The sequence below is a fragment of the Manis javanica genome, chromosome 3, assembly GCF_040802235.1.
Source record: "Manis javanica isolate MJ-LG chromosome 3, MJ_LKY, whole genome shotgun sequence".
In the NCBI taxonomy this organism is placed as follows: Eukaryota; Metazoa; Chordata; class Mammalia; order Pholidota; family Manidae; genus Manis; species Manis javanica.
The window spans coordinates 84,853,291-84,870,472 of NC_133158.1; the positions used below are offsets into that span (position 1 = coordinate 84,853,291).

A 17,182-nucleotide genomic window follows, 5' to 3' on the forward strand; every position below is an offset into this window, starting at 1 on the left:
ACAGATTCAGTCTTCAGCAGGTGTTGTGTCCCTGGGTCTCATGGTTGTGGGCTTTTCACTGTCCCTTTTCCCACCACAAAAAAAAGTTTTAGCCTTGGGTAAGAAAGTGCTCTCCTCCTGCCTCTCCTTGGAAGCACCTGTCTTTCTTTAGTGTTCTAGTTAGTTGCTCTGCAACTTCAGCTCTTTGATACTTTGAGAGAAGTTGTGATTATGTAGATAAGTGGTGTTTTGCTGTTGTTACAAGGATGAGGACAATACTGCTTCCAATTTTCTACCATCTAAATACAGCAGTAAGTCTTGCCTAGACTTACTGACCCCAGGTTTTTACCTTTACAAATAATATTTCCAGGAGTTCATTATTTGAGTTACTAATACTTTGTATTATAAAGTTAATGTTAATCTTGTGTGTCTGCTTTAAGAAAAAATTGTATTTTAAATGTGTTTATTTGCCACCTGAAAAAGTACTACTACAGTTTTAAGGAAGAATCTTACACTAGTACTTTGTGTTTTCCTAACATAAATTAATACACTGTCTTTAATTTTAGCTCTCTTGTGTATCTGAAAGCTTTTTAAAAAAAATGTTTTTAATTAGGTTAATGATTGAATATAGGAAAAAATTAGGCTCTCAATAATTTGTTCAAACTAAAAATATCTCTGAGGAAAATTACTTTCATAAGTAATTAGTTGTATCATGGATAACCTAAAATAACCTAAAAGTGACCTACTTTTTAATTAATATTTAATGTTACATTATAATTTATGTACATTTGGATATTCATTTTAGTTTGAAAATTATATATATTTATATTTACATGTATACACACACATACATACACACATTTTTTTCCTCTTGGTGGGAATTAAAGGATTATAATGAATAATGTAATAGGATTAGATGTAGCTAAATGGAAGAACATCTCATCAAAGGAGAATTATTTTCTCCATTCACATTCACCTTTTCAAAGCCTTCAAGTGGTATTGGGTTGTTGTTATATAATACTTCATATAAATCAGGAAGTCTTCATTCAGATTGTGAATTAATATTTTTAGGAAACATATTAGCTCAACAAATATTTGTCGAGTGACTATTCTATAAAGCAAAGTGACAGCAGAGACATGCAGAGCTTGCCCTCCAGTGGAGTAGGCAATTAATTTAGTCATTAAGACAAAGAATGTTAAGTATTATGACAAGAGAATCATAGAAGAGTTTCTTTTAGAATTTCAAAGTTAACTATTTATGTCAGAATATTTCTCTTCTATCAGCTACCAACTCACATATGAATATAATCATATTTTCATCCCCACTGCTCTAACCTGACTTCTTCTGATGGAGTGGTGGCAGATGTTCCAAAGTTTTTCCTGAGAAATATTACAATAAATTTGTCAAACACCCTTATAAAGGTGAACTTTCAGATAGGACCATTCTGAGAGTTGAATAGTGGCGAATATGCAAGGCAGAAGGAAGACCTGTGAAAGAACAAAAGGGGAAAATTCATAATAATCCTAAACACCACTATCACCACTATCCAGAATTCTATTCTAGGAAGAAGAGCAGAAGCATGGGGATCCATTTATGTTTTTCTTATCTGTATTTAAAACAATTTTTCTCTTTTGTGTTGCCTAGATTATAGAGGTCATTGAGAAAAAAAGAACTAAAATCGTTAGCGTTGCACAAAAATGGCTTTGAGTATTAATAAGATTGAAGTCATTCCTTCTGGTGTCCTTTCAGAGTACATTGATCCTATTTCTCTTTCATTGTTTAAGCAGATAATGTATCCAATACTGAGGGTTGGCAAGTAAATGTGTCCATGGATATCCGCCCATCTGCGGGCACCGGGGTTCTGTTTGCCTTGGTTTCCGGTAGCACGGTGCCCTTTGCCTTGTCCCTGGTGGACTCTGCCTCCCAAAATCTTCAGGTAACTTTAGTGTAAACCTTTTGATCCTTGGCTGTTTTTTAAATCTGTAAGATGCCTATATTAGAGTACTTACCTCACACTGCTCTTTTGAAGATTAAATGAGGTAGCTTCTGTGGAGTATTTGGCAGTCTCCAGCACACCATTAAGGACTGTATAAATGTCCATTACTATTACTTTTTTGCTGGTTTATTTCAAAAGTCTGAACCAGGAAATAAAGGAGAGAAACTGGAAAGCCCTATTACATCTGTCGCTAAAATGAGGCAGACCCACACACAGGCTGCTTGGCGCCTTCCCTGAGTACATAGAGATCCACCCTCATTTAGAATCCTTGACGTATGGTGAGAATTAGTCTGTACGAAAAAATAGAAGTGAGTCTGATTATAATACACTCTCGGAAATTCAGTGCCTAATTATAACATTTTGTGCTTTGTGGCACTCTTGATCTTTTCTCCCATGTGTAAATTACAAAAGACTAGAGAAAACTAAAACCAGTCTACCTGGCTTCTTGCCGGCAACTCTGATCTGCAATTAGAAGGCAGAACAGAAAAAAAACTCTTGGGTAAAAGGAAACATGAGAATTATCAGAAGATCTGTATTATTCAGCCTTCTATTAGAGGCTTAAAGTTCTGTGCATGTGTTATCCGTAGCATTCCAACAAGTTACAGCAAGAAGTTTGCGTTTGTGCCAAAGTTGGCTTGGATGCTCTCTGTAGCTTTTTAAAAAGACGTATAATTGAATAATGCCTGTAGTAATAAAAAGGGATGCTGTTTGCAACTTAAAAGAGATTGCAGGGAGTTTCTAGTAGTTAAGCATAAACAACCTAAAAAGATCCTGTGGAGTTTTTCTCTAGTCTACCACAGGAGCTTAATACATTTGGATTTCAGCTTTGTTTGCCTGCTTTCCTTTTTTTTAAACAAAGCGGAAATCTTATCTTTTTGCATGTCAGATTGCCTTCTCAAGACGTATGTTTGCAAAGTGCAGATTTTACTTAACATAGGTATCTTGGATTCCTAAGTAAACACCTCAGACTATCTTTCTACCATCTCATAATACCCATCTTCCTAGTTTTGATTTTATTTTCTCTTATTTTTTGTTTCCTTGTCACCCATGTAAGATATATGCATAGATCGCTCTTCAGCAAGTTGAGTAATTTTGTGTACCAGCAGTTTAAAAGTTCAGCAAAATGAATACATTTTCTCTTTTGAGAATCTTCTGGTAGATACTCTGTAACTTATTGCTGCTGATCACTGGTTTTACTATTTCAGAGTTTTTCTCCTCACTTTGTCCCAAGTCTATAGGATTACTCATGTGGCACATACAAAAAAGTTTCCATCTTTCTGGCCTGTGCTTACTACAGCTCTTTAAATTTTCCAAATCTTTTCCACAAAAAGAGTGATTCAACTACTTCCTTTGTCATATGTAAGCTTTGAATATAAGAAGGCTTAAAAACAGAAAAATTTTGCTTAAGACACCACTTCAGATTCCAACTGTTGGTAAAACAGTTCCATTGGCTTATTGAAATTTCAGAAGCCACTATACATTTTATTACATCTGAGCTAAGCCTGGAGTTTGTAAAACTAACATATATTCTGAAGTTATGATTATTATAATAATTAGTAGTTTTTTCATTGAGGCTTAGAGGCACATACTCTTTTTATCATTGAAATTCAGGTTTTGTTTTTTTGTTTTTCCTTTTTTTTATTGAGGTATGTACAATAAAATACACAAATCTTAGTGTATAGCACAGTGAATTTTGATGTGCTATATACATTCATGTAACCAGCACCCAGATCAAGATATCAAGCTTCTCACTAGCTTTTTCCCCCTTAATCTGTTTCACCTATTTTGAACTTCAAAACCTCAAAAGTGATTCTTAAGTGCATTACCATTAACTAGTACTTGCATATATTAAGTCTTTGTTCTGTGCATCAGGATATCCTGGTATCTGTTGAAAATATGGTAATATCTCGGATAGAGGCCATATATCTGTGTACAGATCAGCAATTCCACCTGGAATTCAAAGTCAACAGAAACAATCTGGAGCTCTTGACTCCATTTGAAAAACATACTGTCTACTCAGAAGACCTTCAAAGACAGCTTGCCATCTTGGACAAAGCAATGAAAGGAACAGTGACCACTTACCTGGCTGGGCTTCCAGGTATCTGCTTACTTTTTCTTCAGTTTTAAAAAGTACATTTTTATTCAAATGGGTAGTATTTTAAATATGTAATTTAAGTAAACAGTATCAGAAGGGAAGACAAAATTCTAGTAACCATTAGTCTTTTGGGGGGACTTGTACTGAATTTTAATCATGTATTTTGTTTAATTTTTTTAATGCTGAACTAAAACTAACCAGTTTCTGCTCCTTTAATGATCCTAGCCAGAAAGGATTTACTATTTCATTTCATCCTTACAATAGTCATGTGAAGTCAATATTTATTCTTCAGTTCATCTGCTATTCACCCAATATTTATTAAGAACCTATGTCTCAGGCCCTAGGGACACAGTTATAAACAAAGATATGATCCCTTCTGTTGAGGCTTTTACAGTCCAGTGGCAGAGGCAGACATTGAGCCATTGATTAATAAAATTTCTGAATAATTAAAATTGTAATAACTTCTTGGAGAAACAGTGTAGGTTGATTTGAGAGCCTGAAAATGGGGACTTGATTTGATTGTGGGGGCCAGAACAAGCTCTTTGAAGAAAAGAATAAGATATAAATTTGAAGGATTAAATGATTTAACCAAACAGTGGAGTAGGGGGTGGAGTTAGTATGCAAGTAAAATGGTCCATGTGTGGGCAAAATAGGAAGAGGCTGATACAGTTGAAAAATAAATAAAAGATCAATATGATGAAGGCATATTGAGCAAGGGGAATGGTGGTTCAGAATGAGGCTATGAACTGGGGGTGAGTGGTTTAGACCTGGTTCAGGGATCTGTGTCTTATTATTATAAGAGCCATGGAATCATTAAAGTTTTAGACAAAGAAGTGACATGTCAGTACTACAATTTAAGAAACCACCATGCATGTTGGATGGAGCTGGACAGGTGGGAGGCAAGAGTGAATGAGATGAGTTGGGGGCTACTGTCCAGATGAAGAAGCAGAGATAATAACAGCAGTGGCAACTATACCACCCTCAAATGGTGTGAAATAAACAGTCTGGGCATTGTGCAGAGGGCTTCAAATGTATCAGCTCACTTAATTTTCAGATTAGTCCTATGAGGAAGGTGCCATCACTATCCCCATTTTATAGATGAGGAAGCCGCTAAATTAGGTGATGGCAGTGGAGATGTCATTCAGTGAACAGATTGGAGATGTATATAAAATTAATAGGATTTCATGATTCATAGGCAAGTATAGATATCTGAAGTATCTTCTGTGAGCAGTTGCATGGGTGGAGATTCCACTTACCAAGATGAGGAAAACTGGAGGAAAAGTAGGTTCATCTTTAGTTCATTAAATTGGCATCAACATTTCACTTCAAATGACAAAAAAATAATTGAGGCAGAAAGTTATTAGAAATATTTTCAAATACCATTTGCAGGTTTTATTATGGGGAGAATTCTGAGTCTGATGTCTGGACTTCCAATAACCTTCATTATGTTAATTTAACTGCTCAGGGTCTTAATTTCCTATGTAAGGAAATTTTATCTGGGTTTTTGGGGAATAGAAATAAGTAACCAATAGATAAAAATTATCAATAGATAGTTAGATACAGATAGTTATGTTAGTATGGTTAATTATTAGGCAGTTAGTGTAGTTAGTATGGTTAATTATTAGGAAATACAAATAAAGTTCAATGAGTGAAATTTCTATATTGAAATCCACCTACTACTTTATTCACAAATTAGTTGAATGCAAATTTTAGGAAATCAAATAAATAATGAAAGAGTTCAAAATATTACTTCTATTGTTGTCTAGAGTTAAAAAGAAGTAAAACATCCAACATCCAAAATTTCAGTGGTTCAGGACTTTGGCAACAGCATTGAGGACTGACTTCAGGCAAGATGTGTTTAGGAAAAGAGTGAGGAAAAATCAAGGGGAACTGAAAATTGAGATATTAGGAGTGTTAATTCTGGGTTGGGTAATTTATTAATTGATATACAGAATAGGCATGGTCAATTGCATGTTATAAATTAAAAACCAAGGGAAACTGATGAATCTGAAGATGTTTATAAAAGTAGTATAATCTGATGCCCAGCCAAACTTGAAAGGGTTTCTTAAAAAAAGTTATGAGCCCATAGAAAAGTATGGGCTTTATTTACTGTATTGGCAAGTTAGAGGTAGAAATTTTGAGGTGTATGTGTTTTGCATAAGGTACTGAAGAAGAATAAGGGCTGAAGACTATCCATTGGGAATTAAAATTCATCTAGAGGAGATGTCAAAAAAAAAAGAGGAAACATAGACAGAAATGAATGTTTCTAAGATGAAGGTCGTTCTTAAGAATTCAAGGGTATTCCCAAGTATTAATTTTGATAAAGAGAATGAAGGTGTAATAAGTCTCAAAGGCTCTAAACTACACTGAAGAATTAAATTATTAATTTTTAGAACAGCAAATAGTACATAAAAGTGAAACCCCTATCATAGCTGCCATTGTATGGTCATCAAGAAACTATGTGTTTGGAAAATACAGAAATCCACTTTCATTCCAGCAATCATGAGAGGTATTTATCATGACATCGTAAACAGATTTCCAAGAAGCTATAATTTGGAGTTAAAAGGATGATTCAACAATGCTTAAGCTGATGCTCATATTTAAAGGAAAATAATAAAGTAGAACATCACAACTAAGAAGATGTGCTTTTCTACTTTTTTTAAAGTGTGTTTATCTGCCTTAGGTTTGGATGGAACTATTGTGTTTATGAAATCAGAGAAGTGATTGGTGCCAAGCACAACATCTTATATACATATGAGTCACTTAATACAAATTCATTGAAGAGGATTACATTGTTAGCTTTTCCTTTAGGATCAGAACTTGGTTGGAAATGGGAAGTCTGAATAATTCCTTTAACTCTAAGCAAAAAAGATGCTAAAAGTCTTGGGCTAATATTTTGATACTCTGTTTTTACAGATGTTCCATTCAGTGCCACACCAGTGAATGCCTTTTATAATGGCTGTATGGAAGTGAGCATTAACAGTGTACAGTTGGATCTGGATGAAGCCATTTCTAAACATAATGATATTAGAGCTCACTCATGTCCATCGATCTGGAAAAACACAAATGATTATTAAGGAATTTTTCTCTGCTGATAATACCTTTTTTTCTGTGTGTAATTATATAGTTCTGTTTCAATAGCTGAAGAATTTTATCTGTAATGTGCAGACATTGATTATTTTGTGGTACTTTCACCTTCCTGGAATTTTAAAAATGCCTTTTTTCAGAAAACAAGATTCTCTTATTATATGAATCATATTAAAAAATCATTACTTCTGTTGCTGTCTAGAAATTACATAATGAAACACAGAATTTTTTAGTTTGACTTTTTTGGCCACAAATGATATTTCTTCATTTTTATATTTGTAAAAGTAGAATTTAGTTTTACCATCATGAACTCGTGTTTAAATATCTATTTTTCTGGGAAGGTAAGGAACAAACAGAAGTTCATATGACTAATACTATTGATCATAGCAGATAACCATTTTATTTGTTTTTGTTCTTCGTTCTTTCCTAATGAAGGCGTCAGTGGTCTACTAAGAATGAATTGAATGGAAGGCTTTACTTCCTCAGGGCGACCAGTTTTGGCTTTATCTTGCTTTCACCTAGCTTGTTTGAATTAGAAAACAAGTAGAACGAATTTTCATGAGGGCAGCACATGAGTCTTGCTGGTTAGCAATTGGATTTTATGAGGATGAGATACTCACTTGTGTTGGAATGGGTGTGGAACCTGGGATGGCATCATTTCTTAAATTTGGCTGTGTTGGTCATGCACGCTCTAGATTCTAAAAGGCAGAACCTAGTGATGGAAAGAATGAATCAGAGAATGAATACTGTGGAAGTTCAGAGTTTTCCTTGAATTCAACTTTAGTCACCACTGGAAATTGCCAGAAGTAATTGTTGAAAGACAAAAGGCACCAGGAAAACTACTGAAGATTTTAATGAGAGGATAACCACAGAGGGGCATGGTTAATACTGTGTCTGCAATCTTGTGGTTTGAGGAGAGGAGGTATGATTTCCGTGGTCTTGTTGGTAATACATTTCAAGTGGCAGTTTTATTGCCCCCAAACTTAACCATTCACGTTAGGTGTGTATCAGATGTTTCACTGACAGTTTTAGAAAATGAACTTATTCCCACTATAGATATTTTATATTGTGTAAAACCTAACAAATTGGTGTTATTTGAAAATTTTTATCTATTACAATATCTATATTCTATCAACTCTTTGACTAGAACATAAAATCGCAGAATATACATGAACTCTTCTTGAATTGGAAGATAATAAAGCTCAAACATTTGATCAGTAGTTGTGGTTGAGTTGTCGACCAGAGCTCAGAAAGGGAAGAAAAGCAGAAGAACATGTATTGAGTGTTGGACACATGCCAGAAATTGTGCTAGATCGTCTTACTGGATGTGATTTCTTTCCCAGTTACCACTGCGTACTGTGGGTGATGCATTTTCATCAATCAACAATTGATATTATGCTGGTATAAGAAAAGGAGGAAGTGGAAAAACTGAAAGTATATGAAAAATTTTTTTAAAAAAAGAAAGGGAAAAATGAACTTTCTTTGGGTAGGAGTTCTCTGATTGTAGAGATAAGTCATGGATCAGTAAAAATAATGGTTAATTTTGGAGAACAGAGTTATTACCTCATGTCTCCTGTCCAAAAGTGTAATTCAGTCACAGCCCCCATATGTGAGTCTTACGAGTCTTAATTTTCTTTTCATTCTGGAACTGGTATTATAGATGGAGGGAAGACATTTTTGTATATACTTTTTAATAATTACCTTATTTCTTTCAGCAATCCCATAGGCCTTTAATCTCTATGGTCAGTACAGAGGACTGGGATATTTGAAACAATTTCACTTTGAGATTTCTTGATACTGCTGTTAACAATATGGGTTTGGGAGAAGACAGCATTGCTAAGCCTCAAGGGACAAAAGTGATAAATTCTGATTCAGCACCAAATATTAATTGAGCACCTACTCTGTGCATGTGGAGTCAAAGGTAGTAGAATGTCTAGAAAACTAAGCCCAAATGAACAGGAAGTGACAATATTCAAGTTGTCCCATGGTAAGCCTCACACTGCTGTTCTTTGGAATTACAAAGCAGGTCCTTTCAGGTTGCCCTAAGATTGAAAAACAAAATTTGATTGTTTCTCCTATATTGGAATAGTTTGTTTCATACAAAAAGACTGATTTGACAGTGATCTTGTGCATGGGTTACTTACTATATATATATATATATATATACCACGTTTTGAGCTTTCACAGAGAACTTATATTTGAAAATTGGATCTTCTCCTGTGGAAGAGGCCTTGGTGATATATTTGTGTCCAGTCCAAGCCTGAGGCTATTTTTGGTTCAAGTTTGCAGAGTGTGAAAGTGAGGGGCAGTTACATGGATCAGCATCCTAGGGTGTTTTAGTACATGCTAATAAATCAGATTGAACCAAAATAAGTGAAATTAAAAGGGTCATAAACAGAAGGCAACTGAGCATGGGGAGGTTTGGAACAAGTAGCAGACTGAGGCTGAGAGGCATTTCCTGAGCCACAGTGAATTTATAGACTAATTTCTGGTAACCTTCTTAACACAACAAGCCCTCTCAAAAGGTAACCCCAATTCTATGACAGAAATAGTACAATAAAATTTGCAGTTTACCAGTAGTGAGAAATCCTTTTTCCTGCTGAAGTTTCAAATAATGGAATCTGAAATCTTATTCTGTAACTAGTCTCCAGAAGGAAAAACTATTTGGTTCATTTGCCCCTTCTTCAAGGTGATTTGAAGAGAAGGGAGTTTGGGCCAATATTTAACTGATGTATAAAGAATCTAACATTATTATCTTAAATTCCCAAATAATAATATAAAATAAAATAAGTATTTTATATAAGTATAAAATAATAAACAATGATAATAAATATAAAAGCAATATAAGCTAAATTAAACAAAGTCATCTTGAACACTGGGCCTGAGGATGGAGCCTTCAGGGGTGAATATCTTCCTAAGTCAAGTCACCATGTACAAGGTGACTGAAGTGGACTAGCAGCTGGCTGTTCTGGAAAACAGACACAGTCTTAGCCTTTTATATGTAGCTGGCAAGATGCCAAGCTGGGATTCAAACCCAGGACATCTGTCTCAAATGGCCATGTCCAAATTTAAAACTCTATGCTGCCTCTATATTTTTACTAGTTGACCCATCAATTAGTAAATGTTGTATTGTTGGAGTGAACCGATTCTATCTCCAGCTTTACATATAACCTGCTGTGTCACTGAGTCTCAGTTGATGGTATTATCAACTTAATGGTTTTGAAGAAAGGTGCAATATTATTTAATTCAATTTAGCAAATGCTGATCATGACTCTGCAAACCTAGATATTTAGGACTCTGGGCTAGAAACTGTCCTAGGAAAACAACAGCGAAAATGCCCTAGTCCTGTGTAGTACTGCCAACATATTCACAGTCCAGGGGATAGCAGACAAATGGATAATTCGGATATGAGCACAAATTTGTTAAGAGCTGTACAGAGAAATATTTGCAAGGGCTTATGAGGAGGAAGAAATGGATTTCAAACTGAAGCTTATAAAGATGCTGTTTGAATTAAGCCCAGTAAGATAGATATGAATTTCCATTAGTTTCTCAGCTTCCAAGACCCGTTCCTTGTAATGTTTCAGATGATCTCTCAGATATTTTATTTCCCTATAATCCTCAGAACATCCTTTGTTTCCCTGTGGATTATTGCACAAAGTACATGTGCTTAATCCTGGCTTTCAGAACTTTCATCATTAAGCCAGTGGATCTCAACCCAAGATGCCTGTCTGATTCACTGGCCCCCTCCCAGTCCACTAAGTCAGAAGATGCTCACAGCCATGTAACAAGCCACAGAGCCAGCCTCTGAGCATTTCTAGAGCCTCATGCACTCCTCTCCCATCTCTTTTGTCTCCCATGTGCATATGAGTACACATGTACACACACAAGCACATGCACACAGGACAGACATAAAGCTAAAAGATGAGTGAAAAAATAGAGGAAAAGTTAAAGAAAGGAACAGGTGTGGCTGAACAAAACCAGGAAAGAAAAAGACAAAAAAGAAGGATATAAAGATTCAGTGAAAGATTTGACAAGATACAAAATAAAGAAAGAAGGAGAGGAAAAGGAGAAGCAAGAAATACAAAAAGATACTGAAGAAAGAGGACAAGGTAGAGACAGAGAAAAAAATACAGAAAAAAGAGAAATCTTTCCTGTAGACCCTTAAACAGGAGTAGGTAGTGACAAAATGAGTTGTACAGAGAAAGAGTAAAAAGAGGAATAAGTAATGTAGAGATAAATGTAAGAAAAAGAAGAAAGGGAGAGAGAAAAAGAAACAGAAGAAAAGACCAGACTTGCACAGGAAACAAAAAAAAAGGCCAAATGGAGAGAAGGGAGAAACAGACTGAAAGAACAAATATAAACAGAAAGAAGTGCCAGAAGAAAAACAAAACAAGAGAAGCAGACATAGAAATAAAAAGGAACATGGAAAGAGAAGGCAGGAACAAGAAGAAAATTAAAAATAAAAGGAAGCAAAGAAAGAAATGATGGGAAAAGAGACAGAGACAGAGGAAAAGTCAGAAAGGAAAAAATGTAGAGTGAGGAAGGAATATTTGGGGCCCAGCTCCTGCATCCAGGGTGAGGGTGGCAGCATCAGACTCGGTGTGCAGATGATGTGCCCCACTCGGTCTGGAGCTAGAACTGGCCAGGCAGCTGCCAGAGAGTGTGTGTCCGTCCCCAGCTGCACTTGCAATTGGTCATCAAGAAATAATCTGTAGGAGACCACTGGGCTGCTGATCTGAAAACATTCTGCCAGGAGTGGGTGGAAGAAGGGCTTGCAGCCACTATCTCTGGCATTTTCTTGCCTTGGAATTGGGGCTCAGCTAATTTACATGAAAGGGAGCTGCCAGTGATTGCATCTGGGGAAATGGTGAGGAGAGGGAGTTCCCATGAATGTGGTATGAGGTTGATGCTGGAATTACAGCTGTGAGTGCTTTTAAGCCTGCCACCATACAGCAATCCCAAACTTCACCACCTGTGGCTGGCAGAGTACTAGTGGTCAAGAAATACCAATGTGCAACTCCTGGGTGTGCCAGAGACCTCCTTAGCGGAGCTTCTCCCAAAGTGAAACATTCCTCTGACATTAATATAGTTCAAGAAATATGTAGAACAATTAATCTGGAAATTTTAAATATTGGAGTTTTTTCCCCTGCAAGCACCAAATTTTTCCAGAATCTTCCCAAAGCTGAGAACTTTTGCTGCTCTTGAAAGGTTTTTACAAATGTGTATGAAACTAAAAACAGTAGCTTTTTTCAAAAAACATTTTTTTCTCTCATGCCAGGCCACTTTGAGCTGAACCTCTCCCTTGCTGGTATAGGTGCTTTCAGCTCTGTTGGTTAACATACTCTCTGGGAATGTCTGAAAAGATTAGGGATCTGTAGCTTTTAAGTATCAATTGTTATTTCACTCATTGGCTCAATTTAGCTTCACCTGTGCCCTGTGCCTGGAGCATGGTATCTAATCGTAAATCTTCCTTCATTGAAAACAAGATCGTCTTCCTTCTCCTCCTGCCTTCCTCCCTTTCTAGTAAAGAAGACTAAGCCTTTGTGGCTCTGATAACTTGAAAGCTCTTAGCATAATAATGTAGACTCTTCCTTGTGATCAAAGAACTACGTGGGGGACTTCGCATGGCCTTGCCACTGCACAGGTTGAACTTTCTAGGATTTGCGAGGAAGGGAGAAAAATCAGTCAAATCACTGGTCTTAAATCTCGAGTTTACCTCATAATCATTATAGTCCTCCAATTCAATTCTTTTTAACATACAGAATCTGAGCACCTCCTAGGTGCAGTATCTGTGGAGGTACTGAAAAGGCAACAATAAATTCATTCATTCAACAACTATTTGTGTAACACATACAATATGCCAGACTTTGTTTCTAGCACCGGGCTACATGAATGACTAAAACAGAAAAATATTCTTCCACCTATGTACAAATATGGTCAGGAAAAAGGAATTTTAGAGGTCCATCCCAGAAAACAAAAATGTCTTCTACAACTCTTTCCATATCATGCCTTAATTTAAATCAGCTTTTACCTTAGTATTCCAGATTACAAGTTACTTTTCACTGTTAATGTTCAATCAGAAAACAAGTTAGGTAGGTCTGGAATTCAGATAGAAACCTAATCAGTAGGAGCAGGTTATTCCTGAGAAGTGATCTTCCAGGCTCTGTGTGAACACCTCCACTGATGCAGAGCTCACTTTTTGTCTAAGTAAACCCATTTTCTCTTTCTTCAGTGCATTAACTTGGAGCTTCAAGACGCAGATACCAAGAGGGTATCAGACAAGTGTTCTGGACTGAACTGCATACTCCCAAGATTATTATGTTAAAGCCCTAAGCCTCAGTGTGACTGTATTGGAGATAGGGTCTTAAAGGAGGTAGTTAAGGCTAAGTGAGGTTGTAAGGGACCCTAACTCAGTACCACTGACCGTCCTCCTCATAGAGAGACACCCAGGATGCGCACACACAGGAGATAGGCCATAAGAGGACGTGGCGGGAAGCTGCAGCCTCTGCAGGCCAGGGGGAGAGAGGGTCAGGAGAAACCAATTGGGCTTCCAGCCTCCATGACTGTGAGAAAACACATTTCTCATTCAGGCCACCCCATCTGTGGTATTTCATTACAACAGTCCTGGCAAACAAATATAACAGGCAATACACTTCTTGGAAGAAATATCTATGAAGGAAAAAGTGGAGGAGAGCAGGAAAGGGTAGGGAGAATCTTCAGGTAGCCATGTAAGTCTGCCACCTGTGAAGGGAGAGAAGGAAGTAGGTTAGGAAGAGTCTCATATCTCAGGGCAATTTGGAGAAAGTTTCAGCTGCATCAATGAGGAATTCTTGAAAATGTTGCCCATCAGAAGAGTTGTGTCTCAGGCAGCAGTTACAATGCATGAATACTGTAACTGGGCTTCGTCACTATCTGGGAAACAGCCCAGGTAGATCCAGACAGCCAACAACTGCGGCTGTCCATCAGGTATGTTCCACTGGCAGGTTCTCTTGAAGGGGTTCTAAGCAGCCCACCTCCTGTCTGCTACGGTCAGCTCTATTAGAAACTCTCCTTTATATAAAAAACCAGGCTGTGCATACTTAACACTAAGTGTTCCTGTAGATTACTGGAATAAATGAGATGGGATTCTATTGCTGCAAGTAGCAGGAACTCAGTTGGAGCTAGCTTAAGCAAAAGGAGAATTTTTGGAAAGGTGTTTGGTTAACTTACTGAACCCAAGGAATGAAAGACTTCCTGGGGGCTGGATTGCTATAGCAAGTTATGGAAGTTCCCTCAAGTTGTCTGCCCAGAGTAACTTATATATGTGTTTGTTGTTATTATTTTTATGATTGTTTTTATTACATAGGGGAAGGTTGGTTGGATTCCCAGGATTCATTAAAGGAGTGGTATCAAAAAATAGGAAGTCTTACTTCTACTTTGAAGGACTAGAAACTTGACATGTGGGAGTCACAAAACTATGTTTGAAAGGGGTGATTGCTAAAGAGCCACTTTATTCAATGGTATCTCAATTTTGTCTTAGGCCTTGTGCTGAAGAAGAGAGACTATACCCTCCATTTGATCAAAAGTAGCTCACATCTGTCCCTTTGTTCAACAGTAACAGATTTAAGAAATTAGTAAAATTTGAAAACCTAGAAAAATGTATCATAATTTGAACCAATACTGATAGAACAAACATACATTCAGACTCATCAGAGTGCAAGAACAGAAATGTTAATTCACTAAGCACTCATGTTTATGTTCATTTAACAAAAGAAATAGACTCCCTTGTAAATTTTGTGACAGAGAAGGTAAGTAATCTAGGAAATAATTAACTAGCATAATTCTTTTAGATGCATTTCCTCAGCATTAAAATATCTTTGTTGTTTCCTATAGGAGTTACTTCAAAACATTGATATATTATGGTTCCTCTATATAATTTTCAGAGAACTGATTATATGGTTCAGAAAAAAAAGTTCTAGAATTTCATTTTCAACTTGGCCCCCAGCTGTAGACCATAGATTTATTCAAATTAAAATAATTTTCCATGATCTAGTCAATTGTATAGGCGATTATTGTCTAATGCTTGTTGTTCTGTTTTAAAAAATTTTTAAATCTCTTTTATTAAAAATAAACATGAGACCTTTTTGTGATGAACGGGAGATATTAAATAACTCAAATATTAGAAAAGAAAAAAATCAGTTGTAATTAATAAAGTTGTGTTTCTGAACGTAGCCTTTTATTTACCTTCCCAGCAAGAAACTAGAACGTGTCAGGCTATTAGACCTAGAAAAGTGGTCTCATAACCTGTTGAGATAAAGTCAGGGAAAGAGCATGGTATTTCAAAATTATTCTAGGGATTCTGTATTACTCTGCATTCGTGAGACTACTCAGCAACACATCGAGTTTAAGATATATTTAGCTCTATTAATTGTTTAAAAAATGTACTATATTTAAACTATATTTTAGGACTGAAAAACAAAGTTCAAATAGTTATTATGAGTTGTCCAAATTCAGTAATACAATTAGATGCTCTTCACTTAAATTTTTACTAACTTAGATTTTAAAGTAGCACTTTGCAACCGCCTCTCCACTGATGTTTTCAGTTCAGTACATAGGTAAAAGCCAACATAACTGGGGACAAAGTGACAAGTTGCTAAAGCCTTCAGTTGTTTTTCCTGACTCCAACATTTTCCCTCACCTGCAAAATTCTTCAGGAGAACTAAAACTAGATTAATAAGTGTAAATCCTCATTAAAGACAAAAGGGGCAAGTCCTGTGGTTTAAGCTCATTTTAAAAGCAGACTATTTCCCTGTCTACTAATTTGTTTTGTATTTAGTTCTCTGGAGGGTTTCCAAGGTCCTTTGTAATCCTCTCCTCTCCTGCTGTCCCCAGCTATTATCTCTTAACTCACAGGTCAGTTACTTTGTGGCTCTTCACAGGTGCCATTTAATCCATTTGTTTTCATCTTTCCACTCGTACTTACTGTGTTTTTTCATTCCTATTCAATCCATCCAGCCTCCCTGTAGCACTGAACCACATTTGTATATTCTTTCATGTATATACATATTTATTTTTAATATGACCTTCCCTATCGACTAATTTTTATGAAAAGAAGGGCATTATCTGTACCTCAGTGCCAGGCCTTTGGTAAGTAATACATACTTGTTGAGCAAATAAATACTTTTTATTGTTTATATGTACTTGCTTTACTTCCTTTCCCACTAGGTTGCAAATATTTATGTACAGGGAAAATACCCCATTACTCTTTTTGAACCCACAGCTACTTCCAGACAACCTCCCTGCCTCCTAAAATACCAGTGACTTCATGGATACTTGAAAAGTCTAGGGACATTAATATCATGAGGCCCTGCTGAAGGTCAAAGGGAGAACAGGGAACAAGGTAAAAAAGAATGTGGCATGTATTAGTAAGCACGTTTTTTTTTATCATGGCGGGATGAGCTATACCATGCTCTACCATCACAGAAGAGAGGATGGTAGAAGAGTGATCACCTGACTTTTTTTCATAGCTAAGTGTTTACAGCAGAACATTGCAGGAGATAAAGGGGAGCATTGAAGACTTCTGAGTTGGCGTTCCGTATATGAGGAAGCAAGAATGAGTCCTCCCCACTCAAGTCCAACAAGATGATTTAGGGTAAAAGGCATTGCACTGTAAAGATGTATTACCATAAAGGAAGATAGTGACATGTAAAGATGCGTCCTCTTTTCCTCCTCATTCTCGGCATTTCACATCCCAGGCAAAACAGATGACTTGTATTACTGTAGACCAGCCCACATCCACAAATCTTGCCAGAATTGTCTCAAAGGAAATCCTCAACTTTTATATCAACCTGGACATGTTATTATTTTTCAATACTCTTACAAAAAGAGTGTTTCATCATTACTTTGACATCCTTAGGAATAACTCAAATAAATTCTACTCAGTCACAAAGGAAAAAAACCTCCAGTCATTTACATTTAACAGACCTGCTTTTTTTCCTCTTCCTGACTTAGAAGCCCAATATCCAACTACATTTTTTGGACATTA

General features: G+C 36.4%; 1 protein-coding gene across 1 annotated transcript in view; it reads left to right on the top strand.

Moving 5' to 3' along the window:
- Positions 1-8,378, top strand: part of PROS1 (protein S) — a 58,041-nt gene extending 49,663 nt beyond the window's left edge. Inside the window, exons 13-15 of the mRNA XM_037001654.2 lie at positions 1,768-1,916; positions 3,849-4,074; positions 6,988-8,378. Coding sequence (XP_036857549.2) covers positions 1,768-1,916; positions 3,849-4,074; positions 6,988-7,148 — 536 coding nt within the window. The 3' untranslated portion in view covers positions 7,149-8,378. The remainder of the gene's footprint in view (positions 1-1,767; positions 1,917-3,848; positions 4,075-6,987) is intronic.
- Positions 8,379-17,182: the final 8,804 nt, after the last annotated feature.